The sequence below is a fragment of the Leptosomus discolor genome, chromosome 9, assembly GCF_034619465.1.
Source record: "Leptosomus discolor isolate bLepDis1 chromosome 9, bLepDis1.hap2, whole genome shotgun sequence".
Taxonomy (NCBI): Eukaryota; Metazoa; Chordata; class Aves; order Leptosomiformes; family Leptosomidae; genus Leptosomus; species Leptosomus discolor.
Window position 1 is genome coordinate 46,128,590 of NC_141399.1, and position 20,718 is coordinate 46,149,307.

The 20,718-nt window shown below is 46.4% G+C and overlaps 1 protein-coding gene across 1 annotated transcript in view; it reads right to left on the reverse strand.

Annotated features, from left to right (window-relative positions):
- Positions 1 to 9,053, reverse strand: part of AMOT (angiomotin) — a 32,120-nt gene extending 23,067 nt beyond the window's left edge. Inside the window, exons 1-2 of the mRNA XM_009954853.2 lie at positions 8,182 to 9,053; positions 1,250 to 1,703 (exon numbers count right to left, since the gene is read on the reverse strand). Of these exons, the coding sequence (XP_009953155.2) occupies positions 1,250 to 1,703; positions 8,182 to 9,053 (1,326 nt within the window). The remainder of the gene's footprint in view (positions 1 to 1,249; positions 1,704 to 8,181) is intronic.
- Between the last annotated feature and the right edge of the window lie 11,665 nt (positions 9,054 to 20,718).

The following is a 20,718-nucleotide window of genomic DNA, read 5'->3' on the forward strand; positions in this document are numbered from 1 at the left end:
GAAACTTCTACAGGAAAATAAGTTTTATCCTTTCTTCTAGCCTTCAGTGTAAAGCTTCTCTGATCCCTCAGAGCAGGAGATTCTCTTCTAACTCTCCTTCCCAGGCATGGTTTGCACTGCTATGGAGTACGGATCCACATAATAGCAAACCCCACCAGCACTGCCTACAGCAAGTGATCACAGGGGGGTGGAGGGAAGTGCGGTTTTATCCTTCTTTCATTATCAGGAAGCTGTCAGACATGTCTCTAAAGCATTTCCTGGCCAGGAATCTTCCAAAAAAAATACAACAAAAGGAACATATGTCCCTGGAAAGAGGCAACATAGGGAATAACGAGTGTGGAAAGCCACACTGGTCACCTGAACTCAAACAAATGTTTTAAGCTGAAACAAGTTTTTACGGCCCCGGAGACTGCTCAGTGCAAAGAGCACAGCAAGGCCCACAAAGGCCTAAACCACAAACAGCATCGGCCTTTTCACAGCTGCAAGGCAAAAGCAAAGCTGACCTGCTGCACGGCTTTAAACCACTGGTCATCAAGAAATTATTTCTATGAGGCTGCAATGAAAATATCTCTACACGTGCACATTAATGACGTGTCTCACTGGGATATTTTGTTTCGTCAAGCGTTTTAGCATCACTTACTCTACTTGCTTCCTAAAGCCGAAGGTGGCAACTAGCTCGATCCGAAACAAGATACTAAATTTTCATGGAAGTTGTGTGGTATTGAGAGAGTGACAAAAGAAGAGTTAGCTTCAGTCCTGCAGCCCAAATGTCTTTAACGCAGCCATAGCAGCAGTACTTGCCTCGCACACCGTCCTGCCAACCAGTTTTGTAGCAACGTCCCCTGACTGACTGTGGTCTCACGTCATTCCAAGCAGGCCCTTCCTGCAGTCTCTAAAGTTTTTAGACTGATGGGAAAATGAAGCCTGCTGCTATCCTGGACATAAGAACACTACCTTTAATTTCACCAAGCAAGCCAAGTAGTCAGCCTCTTCCAGACAACTGATGAGGATGCTCTTTTGAGTACGGTCAGTAAACTGTTAGAATAAAACTAAAGGCTTTGATTCTATCTTCTGACAAAGTTAAGCTGCTGCCCGAAGGGACAGGATACAGACCAATCCATCTGCATAGAAAAGACTCTAAAGTAGATAATCAATCCCTTAAGCAAGGAATGTAACAGTTCCAGATTAGATGATTCAATTATGGATGGTACGGGACACAGGAGAGGGCCTGATACCCAAAACCACCCACCTTCTGCAGCCGGGCTACTTTCTCATAACACCCATCCAGCTCCTGTCGTAGAGAGCGGTTCTCTTCTGACAGGATTTCCACCATCTGCTGGGCCCTGGAAACTATGGCAAAAGGATCTACTTGCATCTGCTGATAGGGGGAAGGTATCTGCTGAGCCCGGGATATTACTGAATAGGAATCGCTTTGCTGCTGCTGCGGGCCCAGGAAGGGCTGGCATAGTCGGTACAAATCTCCCTGATGGACTTGGTTTGACAAGAATGGCTGCTGGGTCCGTGGCAGAACGCCAGGATCTCCCTGGCTTGGAGTCAGAGGCTGCTGATGCTGGGAAGGGGACAGCCTGGATGGTGGCGGAGACTGGAGCAAAGTCAAAGATCCCAGAGATGTCAAGGAAGAAGTTGGGCTGTGGTGGTGAGGTGGTCTCTGTTGTAACTGCAGCTGCACATCTGGGTTCTGCCTGGAAAATAAGAGAGAGCAGGAGCTCCATCAAAGTCACGCAGAAGATGGTGCACAAACCCAGCGACAAGGCGCGGGATGACCCGTGTAGCTCCTAGGCACAGGTCTTCCCACACAAAAGACTTGTATGTGAGGTTTTCCTCATTTTTCTAAGTCTATTTTAAAAAACACTTCAAAATCAATTAATTCTCAGAAAACACATTCTAAGTGCATGAAGGTCTTTCCTTTGGAGTCTGTTTTGTACAGAAACACCAAGAGAAACTCCATCAACAATTACTGACCAAAATTATTTTTATAACTTTTCTTCACCTTTTGTGGGTAAAATGGCTAAACTGAGGACTGTTAGGAACGGGCTCTTTTGTTCTGTCCTGAAATGTGCCATCTCTCACGGAGAAAAACAATGAATTTTCTTCTGCAATTCAGGATACAGAGTTAAAGGGATTGCTAAGCTCTATGTTAGCATGCCAGCACCACGAATTTGAGCTTTCTGAAATATCAACCAACAAGCTGCAGCCTGGTCAAATGAGACAGTTTAAGGATCTGAAAACCAACTTAAGAATCAGAAGCAGCCTTTTGCCTTCTGATTCAGAGCCACCCTCAGTCCTATGCAGCAGGTATCTTTACTGCTCCTAACAATAACCTCTACAGGATATCAAAGACAGATCTAGCAATCTGCAACATGCTTGAGTCTATCGCAGAACTAACTCCAAGCTACACCAGCTCACATTTCCCAGGCGCTGGAGATCCCCAGCTCAACTTCTGCTGCATTAGCCGAGTAAGAAACCTCTCTTAGAAGATTGTGTGGATTTATCGTGCTTGGATGACCTCAGGAGGCAGGTTTTGCTTCCTCCTCCAGAGACGTTCAACCTTTAGCTTCTCTGAATGTTCTTTATTCTAACAGTTGAAGTCACTCCCTCTCCATGCTGCAGCCAGTCTCTTTTTAAGCGCGGTCCTCAGCCTGCTGCAGACCCAGTCTGGCAGTTCAACATGCTCTGAAACACTCCTGATAAAATTTCCCACCCTTTGGGATAGAGTTCAACCCCGCAGCTGAAAAAAATCGCATACTGTTGTCCCACCTGGCCATAGGTGGAATGCCCCCACCGTTGTCTGTGGTCACAGGAAGGACCCTACGTGCTTGCTCTGCTGATGTACAAGGCAGCCCGCAGCAGAGCTCTCCCACCACCCCAGGAGCACCAGTGGCACGTCAACTAACCACAGCGAGCATGAAGCTCAAACGGGAACTAAGGGGTTACACAACGGGCTTCTCAGCCGATGTGCAAACACTCCGCATCATCCTTCCTGTTCTCTGCAGAAAGAAGCTTCCACTCTTCATACCGGGCCAAAGAGGAAACGTCTGCATTACTCACATCTGGCTGGCAGCGCATGTGGGAGTGCGGACATTCTCAGCCCAGCACAGGGTCTGCTATTCCAATATCACGGATCTTACGTCTCCTTTTCCCTGCTTTCCCGCAGAGAAGGTGCACAGAAAACTCCAAGCTGATGCTCAAACTCCTTAACAGGGAAACAAATCTAGCCTTTGTCACTCAAGAAAAAACAAATAACTACCGCTCTCGTTACTGTTTCTCTCTTTCTCACACTCAGATGACTGCAGTCCCTGCCAGCAATATCATTTCAGGAGCTGTATTTCCCCAGAAATGATCATATGTAGCATGAGGATCTCGGGGTCATGCAGAAGAGAGATGTGCAATTAATTTCCTCAGGAATGTTTGGTTTAGTAGCAGCAATTTGGTTCTTCCCTTCCTGGGAGGTCAGCTCTACTTACCGTTGCACTTACTTCCTCACTTTTATTTGCCAGTTCTCATACTGAAGAGTGAGGTAAAACGATCACAGGCTGTGCTCAAGGTCTGGTTTGTCTCAGGTGGTTTCCAGCTCCCTTCTCAGCCCACCCAGTTACGCACAGAGTTAAAACTTGGCATCTTGAGAAATGACTCGTCTCCTTCAGCTTATTCTTTACCTAACGTCACACACCTCTGTTTTTGACATTATACTCAATCAGGGAATAACCTTGCTGTGACATTTAATCTACGATGACCTACAGGGGTTAGACCAAAAGGGACGCGTTGCCAGTCTGCCTCATGGATGCAAAAACCCCCCTTTCCTATTTTGAACTGACAAAATACTCTCTTCCAGTCTGAAAACAACCTGAAGCAGTTTCTCAGAGAGACTGACTCGGCTGATGGCAGTGTGTTAATACTCTAAGCCTAAGGAGGACTATTTAGATGCCAATGTTAACGATTTGAGCTATTTGACTAAAAGCATCTCGTTATTCTGTCATCAGAAGTACACGGGCAGAATCTTGCCATTTCTGCAGGACCTGAGCACTAAGGAAAGGAACACAAAGATGGCCAAAGAAAAACAACAGCAGCAGCTAAATTCTGAAGGGACAGTCTTTGTACTGACATGCCTGGTAATGACTTTATTTTAAAAAACCCATTGTAAAGAACAACTGTAGGAAATCACGGCCGAGTATTTCTAACCAAGACACCTCTCCAAGATTTCCAGCATCTTGGCACTCACATCCAAAGCCTCTCATAATCCTAAAATTATACCAATCTTGTGGGTCTGAGCTAAAACATGATTGCTGGAAGCCTCTATAGCTCTGTTGCATTACCAACAGCATTAGAGCTTCCAAAATGTCACACATGCATTCCTATTCCCAGCAAAACAGGGTAACACTACAGTGGTAACACATCTTATCTTTAAAAAGAAAATTTAAAAAACCCCTAGTAATGCCACAGTGACAACCAGAGCTTTTAAGATCTTGTATGCAAACTTTTACACACCCGTTCAAAGAACATTTTAGCATCCCCACTACTTTCAATCTTGTCTTATAAAATGCTTACCTACACTTTGTGGGTTCAAAATACCTGGCTCTGAGATCCCTCAGATTAACATGAGAATTGTGGAATTTATTACTCTGGTAAACCAATTTTGAACTGAGAAAGGGAAATGAAGACAATTGGACTTTTCAAGGTTTTTAAGCCAGACTGCAAAATTTTAAGGTACAAATCGCTATTGGGGTCACCTAACAGAACTGCTGATAGAACGGCAGCAGAAACTTCCCTCCGTGAGAGAATCAGTCCTCAGGTAACCCTGCAGCAGTAATCGAAATTATACCTGAACTAACCACTTCATGTAAAAATGCAGAAAGTCTCTCAAAATACACGGAAAACAAAATGACGCAGTCTCCTTCCATTCGCCTCAGTGTCATAAAGACGTGAAAACCCCAAACGCAGGAAAAAAACTCAGAGCAATAATTCCCACAAGGGTTCAAGTCTGAAAGCATAACTTCACGGGCCACTTCATTCTGAAGACGGTATCACGCAAGAATCTCTGCTTCCCTTACGGTCCCTGGCGCGTATCGGAGAAACACACCACGTGGGCCAAGTACAAACCTGGATTTATGGCTCTGCACTCTAAGGGTCACATTAGCTTTTTCAGTCATGAAGACAGACGCAGAGTAAGGGCAGCTCTGCAAGCAACCCTAGCCATCAGGAGTCCCGAGGATTGCAAACGTCAAGTCACGCAGAAGATCCGTGGGTAGAGCAACAAAGTGGGGAGGGCAGAAGAATGAAGAGATCAGGAAAGGTCTCTGGCTCGTTAAAATTTTTTCTGCCTTCCCAGCTTCTCCTGCCTGTTTCATGTTCAAGAAGCTACAGTTCCCCTCTCTTCCACAGCCCTCCTGCACAACCCGGGAACGCTGACTGCAGGAGGGAGCGGACTCGACTCGACAGCTGAAATCAAACCGATGCATTTTTGTTTTGCTTCCTAGTCATACCTGATTATCCCCCACTTTGATGCTGCTCAGTGCACAGAAGTGATTTACTAATTACGGGACAAATTCGGCAGACCTCCTTCTCCCAAAGTTTCTGTGAAGTCAATGGGATTAATCACCACAGCAGGAGCTCCATCATTTGGGCTCCCAACAGAGGATGGTGCTCGAATCGGAGAGACAGCGAGCTTCCTCTTCCCCCAAAACTGTATCAGCACGAGCCCCTTCTCCCCCATAGCTTGCTGTTCTGCCACAAGAGACCTTGCAGCCCCGCAGAGCCCAAGGCACTCGTCTTCTCCTCTTAGACCTGAAGGTTTGTTTTCATCACCAATGCTAAAGTGCCGTTGAGGTATGAGGGAGAGAGAATAGGATTTTGGAGCTTTGCATGCAGCCAGCCCTCTTCTGAACTTTCCTTAAATTTCCAAATAACAGCACAGATGCCTCCGGCATGCCCGGTATTTACATTAAACCAACATCATTACGAACACATACGTGTTCCCAAACTTACACCGCCCAAGAGCAGGTGAGGCAAACTGTTTGCAGACTGGTTTAAACTTACCACACAGCCCATTCCTTTCCCAGACTGGGGAGGGTGAAGCATGAGAATGCTGTGAATTCCCCAATGTTTATCTTGCTCAACGAGTTTTATTTAACCGCATCGTTAGGTCACCCTCAAATTCCCCCGAACAATGAGGGGAAAAACCCGCAGAAGAGGGTGTGGCTTCAGGAGCAGAAAGAAGGGGCTTTGTTTCCTTGACGCACAGTTCAAAAAATGCACACATTTACCAATCCAAATTAATCCCGATAAACACAGAGCTGCAGCACAGGAAAACTGGAGTCTCTGAAAATATTTTACCACTCCAGGGAGGCCGCAAAGACACTCGTTAGCACTGCCTGGTGCAAGGCAAACGCGCTCCTGAAAGCTGTACGCCTTTAAAATCCTCACACCATTACCCAGCTGCACCTTTAGTAACACAGAAGGTTTCTTGTCTAAATGACAGTTTCTCTTAAAGTGTGTGGGAGAGGGAGGGGAATGGAGGACTCGCTCCCTTCCTCTGCTACGCTGCTCTGTAATTTATGGATTAGTCTTGCAATTGTTCTACTGCTCCAGCATTTGCTTGCAAAGGAAACCTCTTCTCTGTGCAGCTATTTAGGTTAAAAAGTAACCTCATTAGATTCCCAGTGCTTTGAAGACAAATTTCAGTTGCTTCCCCTACTGGAAACCTTGCCAGCTGAACCTTTCTCCTCCCCCCGCCTTCCCCCCCCACTTTCCTTTCAAAGCAGCCAGGATCCATCCAATACAGACAAAAATCACCCTGTCTAGAGGAGCTGACTGTTGGCGTGTTTTCAAATACCTCTCCCTTAAACAGCAAGCAGGCTACATCTCAGATTCACTATATATAATATTATGAGTATTTCTGATGCAGCATAACCATTAAGGAACCGTTTCCCTTCCCTGTGTGCACAGAGATTTGAGGCCTTTGAATTCCCAAAAACATTTGCAACGAGCTTCTACAATCATTACCCCCCCTAAACCCTTTACTTCCCCTTTTCCTGGCCTCTTTATTATTTATTTAGCCAGATCAAAGGGCCTTTTCATCAGGCTTGTATGCTGCTGAAGTCATTTCAGATCACAAACAATGGTGGACAAACTCTGAAAATAGCTCCCCATAGGACTAGGAACGTTCTGAGCAGATTCAAATTCCCCAAAGCTCAGTCTCTGTTCCCAAATACAGCCCGGTTTCTTCTTCACACTCTCCTTAAAACACAACACAATATGTGCAAACACAAATGCACAGAGACCTCACCATCTACTTGTGTAGCAACGCCCTCCTGTTGCTCCTTTGTAGTACCCTTTCAGCTTCAAAACGAGGCCAAAATCATTACACCAAATCCCACCTGGTCTTGGACGGAGATGAGATGGTAAGGAAACAGGTAAAGCAAAGGCGTATTTTTAGCCCACCTGAATAAAACTTCACCTTCACCCACACAGACATCAGTGTTTGGCTCAAGCCAAATTCAATTCCTTACCTAGAGGAAACCAGAACAGGCCAAGGTTTCAAATGATGCAAGGAAAATTAGCCAAAGCTAAACAAGCAAGTCTGGGATGAGGCACAAAGCATGCTCCATTTTCCATTTGAAAAGCTCTAAAGGAAGCTCATGTGATTTTTGTTACCTGCACCATTATTGCTTTCATTCACTTTCTCCTTTCCTACGTAGCATTTAGATGCAGTTTAAACCTAAAAAAACCCCTTTGTCTGGGCAGATGTAATTAAAGAACAGCTTAAGTCTCGCAATAAGTAACTGCAAGTTTCTGCAATGAATCACACCGTAACTTTGGCTTTTGTAGCAAACCTTTTGTAAGGCTCTGGAGCCGCAGCATTAAAACTTCCCCATGCCATAAAATCAAGCTGGCTTGGTTTGGTTTGGGGTTTGTTTTTTGTTTTTTTTTAATTATTTATGTTTTGTTTTGTTTTTAAAAAAGAGTCAGGCCTCGCTAGGTAAGCTACTGAAATAGGTTACAGTCCTTCCAGACACAGCCTGTAGCTGAACACCGCATGTCATCTCACATAACAAAGACGGGATCTTTGCTGAAAGAAAACCTGCCTCAGGAGCGAGGGCAACGGACTGAGTTTTATCTTTCCTTCCGTGGCTGCCATGGAGCTTGTTTTAAGATCTTGCTTACCTGACTGACCCATACTCAGGGGGATGCTGGTACCTCATCATAGGCCCATCAGATCTTCCCTGCTGGCTCATCCGATGATCACTATAGAAATGTCCCGAGTCCTGAGGTTTGCAGTTCATAGATGGGGTGGACACATTTTTATAAGGGTACTCTGGAGGAGGACCCCGCTGCTCCATTCCTTTCATATTGGGCTGGGAAGGGGGCTGCACCGAGTTCTTGTAGAACTCATTGGAGCCCGAATTTTTATAAGGGTCGCTGGACTGCTGAGGAGAAAGCGGAGAAAGGGGGGAGAGCGGCGCGCTCGTGACAGGCGCGTGGGCCTTGACGCCACTGGTGGCCAAGGACAGCTGCATCAGCCTCTCGCTCAAGGAGCGGACGTGCCCTTGCTTGAGGTCCTTAAGTCCTTCATCCTGATGGACCTTCCCTGGGCTCACCCGCTGGACCGTGGGCCGCCCTTCAGTCCTCATCTTTTGGTTGGTGACCCCCGTTACGTAAAACGCCGCCCCGACACTAGCGTGCGGCTGGCCCCTGAAATACTGTGACTGGACTTTGGCTTCCTCGTAGGTCGGGAGATCCTCGCTGTTCTGAAGTCGTGGGGAGAGCTGCTTCTCCATGATGCTGTTGTCCACCTGTATCTCCTGGCCCTGGGGCTCCTGACGGGCAGCATGAGTCACAAGCTGGTGGTCCTGGGAGTTCAGCCCGTCGTTCTGAGATGCTGGACTCCCAGTGCTGTTGAAAGGGGGGGCATTTCCTGTGGCTTGCTGGTGTAAGGCAAGAAGGTTACGGTTGTCATTTGGGTTTCCGTATCTGAGCTGCTCCTGCAGCAGGCGCTGTAAAACTGTCGTAGCTGCTTGCTCTTCTGAATTCCTCATCTCAAACTGTGGTGCCTTTTGGGTGGAATGTAAAAGCTGCCCTTGACCTAAGGAAAGGAGACACGGTTATTAGCGCCTGAGTGGATCAAGCAAGAGCCGTTTAAGAGCAATGGCTCGAAATACAGAAAAAAAGCAGGTTAGATTACCAAAGGTTCTCGTAACAATGGGGGTCGTTAAGGCCCTTGACCTAAGAAGGACTTGCATGCCGGGGGCAAAGCCTCGAAAGGTGATGAAAGGTGCCTTGCAAGTTTATAGGAATACCAATTGACTGCAAGCTGTAGGGATGCATGCCAAATACCTCAGACAGCAAGGCTGCTTTCAGGCAGCAAGGAGACCTATAATTCACAGGACGATGGTAAAAATGCCTAAGACCTGTTTGCTTTACACTTAGGGCTACCAACAGTGAGACACACTTCCCATATTTGCAGGCAGGCAAGGATTAAAGGGTGAAATCAGCAATTTGTCAGTTTTAAGAAGAAGAAAAAAAAAAAAGCGAGGGTCCCATTGAGATAGTATACGGTTCAAAGGAGGTAAAGAAATCTCTTAGCTTAGATCGTTTAAAGCAATTAATGAATACCTCGTTAGCCAGCAGGTTTTCAGAGTTATGAAATACCGAGAGTGAGATCAGCACCTAGTCTCCCTGCTGCAGAAAACACTACATACTACTGCAAGTGAGGGCTCTGTAACTTCCTGCTATACAAAGGCAACCAAATCCTCACACGTCTAAATATCGTCAGCTGAACACATGCAAATGCAGGAGGAGGAAAAAGAGTTGTCTGATCTAAGGAACAGAAAAAGACCTCAGAGTGGCAGGAAAAAACACTGTGTACCAATGAGAGAAACACAAAGAGCCAATGTCAAGCACATCCCAAGTACAGATTAAGTCAGTGACCAACAGCGATTATACTTTGCTCAATCGCCCAGTCGAGTCAGGAATTTGTCATGGAAACTCAAGCCCATTGGCCTTGCATGAGTTGAAATATCCAAAATTAATGATACCTTTGAGACATTTAACTAAAAGCAGAGCTACCTCTGAGCTAGAACAGTTCAGAATAGAGTATGCTTTACTTGTTGGCTAAGCTGTGGCTCTGCCCTGACAGCAGAACACACACGTTGGTATTCCAGCACTTTATTTTGACACCTTTTTTCTGTGTAGCACTGTCCCTTAGCAAAAGGTAACTCGCCCCCAACAGTTTGTTCTGTGGCAGAACCAGGGAGGGATTGCAGGAGTCAGGAGACCTGAAGGGTCTGCTTCGTTCTGCATCTCCACAGCCACCCAGTTTCCTCCCGCAGGCCAGCCTGCTGCAGGAGTCTAGCCCTGTAACACAAGGCCTCAACACATCAGGCTTTGCAGAACCCTTCTGCAAACGTTAATGACGGGAAAGTTAAAATCCACCTCATTCCAGGCTGCCTCACCGAACCAGGAATTCAGGCCCCGTTAACTGGCCTGGAACACAATTCTTCTGAAATCCTACTTGAAGTGGCACGTACCTATTTCCTTCACTTTGACTTCCTTGGTAAGGAGGAGCAGTTCTGCCACATGAGGGGGACACACAGAGCCTTCCACTCGCAACTCCAAACTCTCCACTCAGAGATGGCTTCAGTCTCCTCTTCAGTAGGCCAGATCACTTGATACTCTCCTCGCTTCCAAAATAATTCTGAGGAAAGCATTGAAAACATCATTTTAATCAGCAGATGAGACCCTAGAAATAACAAACCTTGGCCCATATTGCAGAGTTTTCTTTTGTAGCTTCTTGCTTCCTCCCAGAGCCCAACAATTTTGATCCCTTTAGGATGAATGAGCCCCCCTGTCCCTAGCAATCTACTCCAGCTGCTGCTTTAATCATGACAATTTCTGCTCCAAGATTAAATGTTGCCAAGTAATGCTCTGTCCCATCTGTGCCTCCAAGTGAAACAGTGATTAAAACCCGCTAATTCTTTAATTCCATTGTTTTATTTATTGCTAAGAAGGAAAGCTGCAGCACAGATGATGATACCCTGTGCTTATGGCTCCTTTTCCAGTGGTGCTGTATATTCCAAACTCCACCAGCAGAAATCCTTTGATGAAAGGTGATACGGTTAAATGCTTCATAAACTTCAACAAATTCTCACAGAAATGACTGTGAGAATCATCAGTATACCAATATTAGCTTTATTCTACAGACTAGGAAATTGAGGGAAAGAAAAGGACACTGACAAAAGGATATGCCAGAAATATATTGCAGAGCACAGCTCGAATTCCCAAAACATTCTTTAATTATGTTACTTTTTCAGAATACAAAGCACCAAGGAAACTTTAACCACCGAGAGTGGAATCAGGAGAACATAGAAAAATTTATATTTAGGTGCATCATTCACGAAGCAGTTAAATCTACTACTGAAGGTGTCCTACAGAAAAAGGTAAAGGACACAAAAGAAGTAGCACACACTTGTGCACTCCATGTGCTAAGACTGTAGGGGCAGACAATTAAAACAGAACTAGTGAAATCAAAAATATTCACTGAGATGTAGAATTTAACTTAATTTCCTGGAATGCTGCAAAAAATAAAGTAAACAGATGTAGTGAAGGAATGCAGACGCGGATACTTCTGTCTCTTGTCTTATTACGGCACACATCCACACCCAACAAAAATTATCTCAGATCTGCAAGTTAAATACTTGAGGTGTCAACAGCCATTTCAAGGCACATGAACGATATCTAACTAGAGAACAAGGCTGTGTTGTGTGGTATGGTACTTCAATACGGTCAGAGAATCACAGACTGGTCTGGGCTAGAAGGGACCTTTCAAGGCCATCTAGTCCTACCCCCCTGCAGGGAGCAGGGACATCTTCAGCTACATCAGGTTGCTCAGAGCCCCCTTCAACCCGACCTTGAAAGTCTCCACCTCTCTGGGCAGCCTGTCCCAGTGTTTCACCACCCTCTGTAAAAAATGTCTTCCTTGCATCTAGTCTAAATCTCCCCTCTTTTAGTTTAAAACCGTTACCCCTTGTCCTATCGCAACAGGCCCTGTTAAAAAGTTTGTCCCCACCTCTCTTGTAGGCCCCCTGTAAGTACAGGAAGGCCACCAGGTCTCCCCGGAGCCTTCTCTTCTCCAGACTGAACAACCCCAACTCTCTCAGCCTGTCCTCACAGGGGAGCTGCTCCAGCCCCTTGATCATTTTTGCTGCCTCCTCTGGACTCACTCCAGCAGGTCCGTGTCTTTCCTGTGCTGAGGACTCCAGAGCTGGATGCAGCCCTGCAGGGGGGGTCTCAGCAGAAGAGGGTGGAGGGGCAGAATGCCCTCCCTCGTCCTGCTGGCCACACTGCTTTTGCTGCAGCCCAGGATACAATTGGCCTTCTGGGCTGCGAGCGCCCATTGCTGGGTCAGTCCCTTCATCCCCCAGCCTGTACTGATATCGGGGGTTGCCCAACCCAGGTGCAGGATCTTGCACTTGGCCTTGTTGAACATCATGAGGTTCACATGGGCCCACTTCTCCAGCTTGTCCGGGTCCCTGTGGATGGCATCCCATCCCTCAGGTGAGTTAACTACACCGCGTAGCGTGGTGTCGTCTGTGAACCTGCTGAGGGCACTCCATCCTGCTAGGTCACTGATGAAAATATTACATTGATGAAAATATTAAACAGCACTGGTTCCAGTACACACCCCTGAGGGACATCACTCATCACTGATCTCCATCTGGACATTGAGCCATTCACCACTACCCTCTGGATAGGACCGTCCAACCAATCCCTTATCCACCACATAGTGCATCCATCAAATCTATATCTCGCCAATTTAGAGAGAAGGATGTTGCAGGAGACTGTGGAGTCCCTCTCCATTCACAAAAAGCAACTCTAGGGGGGCATCTTTCCTCCTTGGCTCACTGAGTACTTGTAACAAAAAGTTGTCTTCCACAAACTTCAAGTGTTTCCCCAACCTGCTTGTCAAAGCACTATGATATTCCCAGCTGATGTCTGGGAAGTTGAAATCTCCCATATGGGCAAGGGATACCAATCCAGAGACTTGTCCCAGTTGCCTACGGAATAACTCCTCAGTGCTAGCATCCTGGCCAGGCGATAGGTAGTAGACACCCACTACAACATCTCCTTTTCTTCCCATTCCCCTAATCCTCACCCAGAGGCTCTAAACCACATCTCACTACCTGTGGGGGCTGTACACTCAAACCTCCCCCTTATGTAGGGTGCGACAGCTCCACGTCGCCTGCCCTGCCTGTCCCTCCTGAACCTCCCAGACCCCACCACCCCAGCACACTGGTCACGGGACTCATTCCCCCAAGTCTCACAAACACGAACGTAACTCAGGGAACTGATCAAGGCTTCCAGCCAAAGGCATTTGCAACCACAGCACCGGATAGCCCCCCCTTAACCCCTTCCCTCGCCATGATGCCAACGCATTCCCTCCCGGGATACCCCCAAACAGAAGGCCAAGAACTAGCAACCCCAGAGTCCTTCGCAGCCACAGGCATAAAGGACCAAGGCACTGCCAGGACTGCAGCTCACACTGTGCAGCTCCTAGGCCACCACGGTACCTCGGCCACTTCGGTCTTTTACCCGTCCAGCAACCCTGCACACCCAAGGGAGGGACCAACACTGAGCCCTGCAGCCTGGGGATGCTCCTGGGGGCAAGAGCGGAGGTGACCACCCACGATCGCTCCTGTCTCTCTCTTCAGGCCCTGTGAACCTGTGCCAGCTCTCTGGGCAGAAGTAGCCCTTCCCTGCAGCCCAAGCACCCCCAGTAGGTACGGCACCTTCAGCTCCTTCAGCATTCCCAGCACCCCCCGTGCCCCTGGCGTTTTTAGCACAAGGCTTCAGCAATCCTGTGTGAGCGTTCCTGCCCTCGCCTGGGCAATGCAGGCCCAGTAAATGTAATTTACAGAGAATTTCCCAAATATTTGGGGGCATCTCTCCTGTTTCACCTCCTATAAGCGAGTCTCCTCCCTGATCTGCAACCCTGTGCTGCCGGCACAGCAGCTCACCCATGGGGGCTGCACCGGCCACAAGCTCCCCGCATGCCTGGCACAGAGCTGGGGGATGTTGGTGATCGGGGCTGGCTCAACGGGTGCCCCTGGAGGGTCCCCCAACCCAGCACAGCTCCCTCTCCCCCATGCAGGTCTGCAGATGGCTCTGTGGGGCTCTATCTACGACACCTCGGTCTCCTGGATCCACCTGACCAGCATCACCGTGCCTCCACTGGCCATCCTCACGCACAGCCACAGCGCTGCGTCTCTGCCGGGCGCTGCCCTGTGGGGCTCCTGGGGCTGCGGGACCCCCCCCAGGGCCAGCCACAACACTGTGCACCCTTCCACCATCAGGGCAGAGTGGAGGCCCCAGCCACCAACAGAAACAACTCCCAGCGTGACACTGGCTCTCTCTCACAGCCTGCAGAGCTTCTCAGCCCCGAGGACAGCGTTCCCGAGATCTCCAACACAGTCCTGAGCCTCAACAGAGCACTGGGACAGGGTCCCAGAAGCCGTTGTGGGATGCAGGGACAGGGTTGCCACCACAGCCTGGCACGGCCCAGCCTGGCATGCCTGAAAGGGGGGGGGGCACAAACAGAAATGCCCCTTTCCAAACCCACCCAGCAAGCGCAGAGCTCTTGCCAGCAGCGCTGACATGCCAAAAGGCGGGGGCAAAACCCCAAATGGCCCTTTCCTAACCTGCCATGCAAGAGGAGAGCTCTTGAAATCAGGGCTAGGGTGGGAAGTTGGGATGAAACTTAGAGCAGGGATGAGATGGGGGGGGAAGGGGATGAAATGGGGGGGGAGAGGAGGGGGGGAGGGGGTGTTATTGTAATACAACATATATAAATATATGATATATAAGTTGCTTTCATGACACACTTGCTCTTGTTTTTTTCATGTAGCATGCTAACTACACATAGGCTATTAACGTCAGGAAAAAGAGAAGCCACCAAAATAGCTACAAAAAGTCGGTTTACACAATATTTTAATAGCAACGGGAATCGCTACAACTAAAAACCAATCTGAACTACACGGTGGTTGAAAAAAACCCATCTAATGTCAAATTCTTAACTGGTGACTTAGCTCAAGAGGGATATATTGAAAACAGCTGCCAGCAAATATGCAGCAAAGAACCTTTAAACCAGGCATTAAGATAGCAGATAACTAGAGCAATTTCTAGCCTCTTTTCCTCGTGTTGCACAAGAGACCTTAAGGATTCCTTGTCCCCCTCACACCAGTATCATCACTGACTTTTCTTTGTTTTTAAAACAAAGTTGCCCTAAGCAACCCTTTTTATTAGAGCATAAAAAGGCTTTTATTATGCAATATGATGCTGCCTTTCCACCCAAAGATTTCTTTTGTCTCAACTGGAAAAACTCGGGGGGGTGGAGAGGGGGATGTTTATTTTTTTAATACAAAGATACAACGCAGCTTGAGATTCTGCCTCTCTGCCTTAAAGATTTTCTCAACAGACAAATTCAATCTGTGCATGTTTAACTCCTTCCAACGTTCGAGGAAGTAATTCTGTAGGCAACCATTTCACACACAGAGTTTCACTTCACAGCAACAGAAGCTTATGCTGCAGATCCGAGGAAGGGAAGGCCCAGTTCACACTGAAAGTATTGGCTGGAACTGACTACTACTAATTTTAGTGGGGATGTAAACTAGGAATCAGCCTGGAAATCCAAAACAAAAGGTGGACTGAGATACAATATGAAGATATTATGGCCAACAAATCTACCTCCTTTAAATACCAACTGTTAGCATTAAGCCTACTGTTTCCAGTTTTATCCCATTATTTTTAATAAACAACGAAAATCTTGTGCAACTAACTTGGGTGGCAGCATTTCTGCACTCCGCTTTCTGAGCGAGCTGGAAACTCACGGCAGAACAAGGGAGCGAACTTTTTTCCTGTAATGAAACACAAAAATGAACAGCACAATCGGTGCTGAAGCCCACGTGTTTTTTATTTGGACACCAAGTTCTGTTTGTGTTAGGCTCTTCCAGTAATTTCAGTTTTCAGGGTGCCAAAGTTGGAAATCAGTGAGGTGCATGGGAAAAGTTGTTATGATAGAGCTAGAAGGAAATCGGCATAGGTTCTGCAGATATTTTAGACATATCTGGGGGGGTTAGCCTAAATCTATTCTCATGGACAGGGCTGAATTCAGACTACCAGTAACTGCAAAACTGTACTGGCTTATGGATTGGATGGCGCACTCTCCATAACCACAAAGCCTAGAAACACCTTGCTTTTCAAGTGGAAAATTCAGGTTTACACCAATTCTGTTCCAAGGAACCACTGTGAAGTAGGTTTCCCAGGCTGACCCGATTTCACAGTTTGTTCCTGAACATCGTAGCTCTATCATCTTACTACCTTATTCTAACTCCTCCTCTGAAATTATTCATGGTAACTTTCTATCTGTATGTTCTTGAAGGAAACATCAGAGTCCAGAGCTGGTAGAACAAACACAGGAATTGCAAATAGCGTTGCACGCAATCATGCTGAGATCAAGAACGGGCATAAAAGTGGAGGTAGCGTAGGTGCTATTTAAGGAAGAAAAGACCCATGTTTGCAGGGCATTGAGTCAAAACCCAATTGCTGAGGCTTCTGTCTTAAACATCACGTAATTATGCACAGGAACCTTGCCAGTCACTCGTGAGGAAGAAAGATTAATGAAGAATTTAAAATTATAACACTGCCAGGCTGTAAGGAACCAAAGCAGCACATTTCTGTAGAGCATGCAAATATTTTTCAGCATTCTAAAAATAAACAAGCTTAGACAAGTGAGCTCCTCACCACTGTTTGATGAGTGGCTATAATGCTATAGCTCAATTAACCTGCATGGAGCAATAATAACCTCACAAGCAAAGAGAAAAGAGAAGCATCTTTCTTTAGCTTGTGAAACGAAGAGGAATGCAAGAGTCCCCGTGAGGACAGCCTGTACATACTTGCCCAGAATTACTGCTTAGCCAAGGAGCTAATTAGCTTACGCATCAGGTGGGATGGGAACAGGTTCACCACCGCAAAAGGGCTGGAGTACAGTTAAGCACTTTCAGGTTTACTACTAAATTTTGTGTCACTCATACACAAAACGACCCAGTGACAGATTTCAAACTCAAGCAGTACATTTTGCTAAGTAATTCGGTGTTTTTGTTAAGATGTGCATGTGATACTGCTTATCCCGACTGGCCACAGGTGATGGGATGCTATCAGTGAGATGAAGTCTTAGGTTGGTTTTTTTGGGTGCAGAGCTATCTTCAGACATACCTGCACGCTGTAACAGAGGAGGGGAACACAAAACAGAGATAGCCCAGAAAGGACTGGCTGTGAAGTCCCCAGGCAATCGCAGAGACCGGCTCACATGCTGAGTCACCCGCTGTTTAGTGGAAATATGCCTTTGCTACCTGGCCTACGCAAAACCCAGCAGGCCGACTGCCTGATCCTGCAAAATCCACTTCACATCAGCATCTAGAAGACCACTGGAAACGTGGCCGTTCTGCACACACACTCACTTTGAAGCGGCTAGAAGCACCAGACTCTCAAGGGCGAGGTCCAAGATTATTTAATGAATAGTGCAGATTATCACCGAATGCTCTCCGTTCCATTTCAGTCCTACCCAAGGAGGAGGAAGGGAGAGAATAAACACTAGGATAGTCCTTGAGGATAAAGGTTCCCAACATCTGGTGCAAACACCCAAACCTGCAAGGCGGTACACAACGAATCCCAGAGTTGTGATAGCTTTTTAGCACCTGCTCCTAACCAAAAGTGGGTTTCAGACTCCAGCCACAAACACTTCCCCAGCTTTCATTCAACCATCCTGTCCCTGCTTGCCTAGATCTGCTGACTGTGACTCAGGTGATCTCGGAGGGTGGCACTGAGCAGGTGCATGGAGCAGTGCCAACATAACTCCTCTTCATACCAAAAGGACAGAGTCACCGGGCAAACAAGAAAAACTTCCTTCTTTTAACTAAAAACAAGAACAATGTCACCCGGAGGGGTGCAAATAATATGCATACCCACTGTATTAGGTCATCAGGCAATGCCAGCGAGAAAGGCCACCACAGCACCCGAAGATTGATCACGGTTCTAACAACTCTCTGGGCCAAACTGAGCCCACCTTCAGCAAGGACAAGACTGCCTCGCCCAGAGCCACTAACCATTCTCCTCAAACGCTCATGGCATTGGGATCTGGGCACAGCACAGCACAAGAAAGCTTGGCAGGCCTGAAGAGAAAGCAGCAAGTCGCTTGGTCTGGCTTGAGACAAACAAGTCAAGATACCAAGATAGGAAAATCCCTTCTAAATAACATCTCTAAGGAAAAAACTGAAAAGACCTTACTTGACCTCTCAATTACTGCTCCCTCACTAGAAAGCATCAATTTCTTCACAGGGAAGTACCTATAATCTTCACCAACATAATTTAGGTTTTATATTACAAAGGGGGGGGGAAAAAAAAAAGAAGAAGAATAAACACAGAGCCTGGTATAAATAGGAATGCTTCATGGCTTTCAAGCATTTTGATAAGAATGCTATGGAATTTCAAGTTCCTCCATAAAATTTCAAAAGTCAGAGGGGCGGGAGGATTTCTTCTGAATATACTGGTCTAACAACAAAACCAGTGTGGTTTTATTGGGAATATTTCTACAGGAATACATCATACCATTCAGTCACTGAAACTGTTATGCAGCACTACCAACCACTACTCACGTCTGCAGAGTCAACCCTTTAGTGCCACGTACTGCAATTTCTGCGTATTTAATGAAACGCTAATTCCAGCACAGGCGACAGGAGCTCTGCTACTAACTTAATAAAGGCCAAGATCTCACCTTTTAGATGTCTTCTTGATAAAACCAGATCAAGCTCACACAGGTTTAGTCACATCAGGTCTCACTTCAGAGGACTGCCTCCCAGCGCACACCGAGCAAGATTCGTCTGCTTCGAACTTTACAGATTTCCAGTAATTATCCTTGCAGAACTGGGGAATTGCTGCAAACCCAAGCCGCAATTTTAATTCAACATCAAGTTTTGTTTTGTCTTTTAAGAACGCTCCACTTTCTTGCTGCTGCTAGCACTCAGCCAGCGCCCTGCTTCTGTCGTCAGCAGCCCCGGTCCCACAACTATCCCAAGTATGCCTCAGCACCATTTTCATTGCATTGTGTGGTTTCTCCATTCCTTCACTGATTTAGTCCAGGCCTCTCCTCGGGGCTCTCAGATAATGAAAACCATGTGAGAGTAAAATGTAATCTTCAAACACGCAAACCAGCTTCATGTGCATTATCAGAAGGGAGCAAAACGTTGACAGTGCATCATTTGTCCCTACCGATAGGATCAGGCTGTTTTAATTGCTGGTGAGATAAAAAAAAGATTAGAATCACCACCTACATTAAAAATAAAGTCAAAATTCCAACCTAAAAGCTTAAGACCTCAAAACAATGGAAATACAATCCCCAAACAGATATATCCAGTTTATGCTACCTTAAGGTAGTTTTTCCTCCTACTTCAGTTGTAACAGCCTGAAAATTTGTATCACACGTTGACACAAATAAAAACCGCAGGTGGAGAAGGGTGTAGAGAAGAAAACAATCACTACGGCCTAACTTTAGCAGGGGAATTTTCTGGCTTTTTCTAGCATTACCACAATTTCAACTATTTTAAGCCCCCATATGGAGGAGCTCTTCTTACTTCACAAAGCAGTTTTACAGAATTTAACGGCACCACTCACAGAATACGGAAAGCAAGCAGGCATGGCCCCTCCTTTTTTCAAAGGGCTGCCTTTTTTTCTTTTTTTTTTTCCCCTTTATAAAAAGAAACAGTTAAAATACGGGTAACTTGTCAGTTGTCAGTCAGCCTAACAGAGCCAGCAAGGCTCCTTCTGAGCTGCTGGGGCTCCAGGAAGACAACAGACCCAATGCAGTCCTGGGACAACCCAGTATCACGAGGCAAGCCCAGTTCGTGATCTCAATGGGAAGCTTGGGTTACAAAGACAGATCAGCATTTATTTGTTTTTTTTAAACCAAACAGAAGATCCAGACCACCAAATTTTTAGAAAGCAAGGATGTCATAAAAGTGGTTTTGGTGTTGTTCTTCTATCATAACCACCGGGGTTTTTCATGTGCACCTTGTAAAAACCTTTAATTACTTGTAAGATGATTAATTAAGCCCCACCACCACACTGGGAGGAAGACGTTACTACGTTCGTTTTAGCGCAGCATTGATTGGCGAAGTCCTGGCTTGCATTTATGGTTTTGTTGCCACAACTATGTCAGTCAGGGAACTGATTTCGTTCAATGTAACTATTCCAGCAACCACTCTAAAGCAGATGCAGTCACACTACGAAATAATTTGGTTTAGGTATATTACTGAGGAAACCTTGTGTAAACCATACCAGCAAAACTTCTTCCTTGCTAATATAAACTTCATCACTACTAGAAAGATTTTCCATCATAACTGGAGCAGCAAATATTTCAAGCGCAGATCCTGCCTAAACGGTTTCGATCAAGGATGTAAGCATCTCAGAACTTGTGCAAGCAGAAGGCAGGGAAACTTTCTGAGTATTTTCTACAGCTGGAGAAGATACTTCTGCAAGGTATCCCCAGCAGCTGCAGAAACAACAAATTAGAGCTACACAACAGTCCCCTAATGAAGGAAATCTGCATGTTCGTGTTTTGATGGTGCAGCGTCAGCAACTAATAACCCACCACGA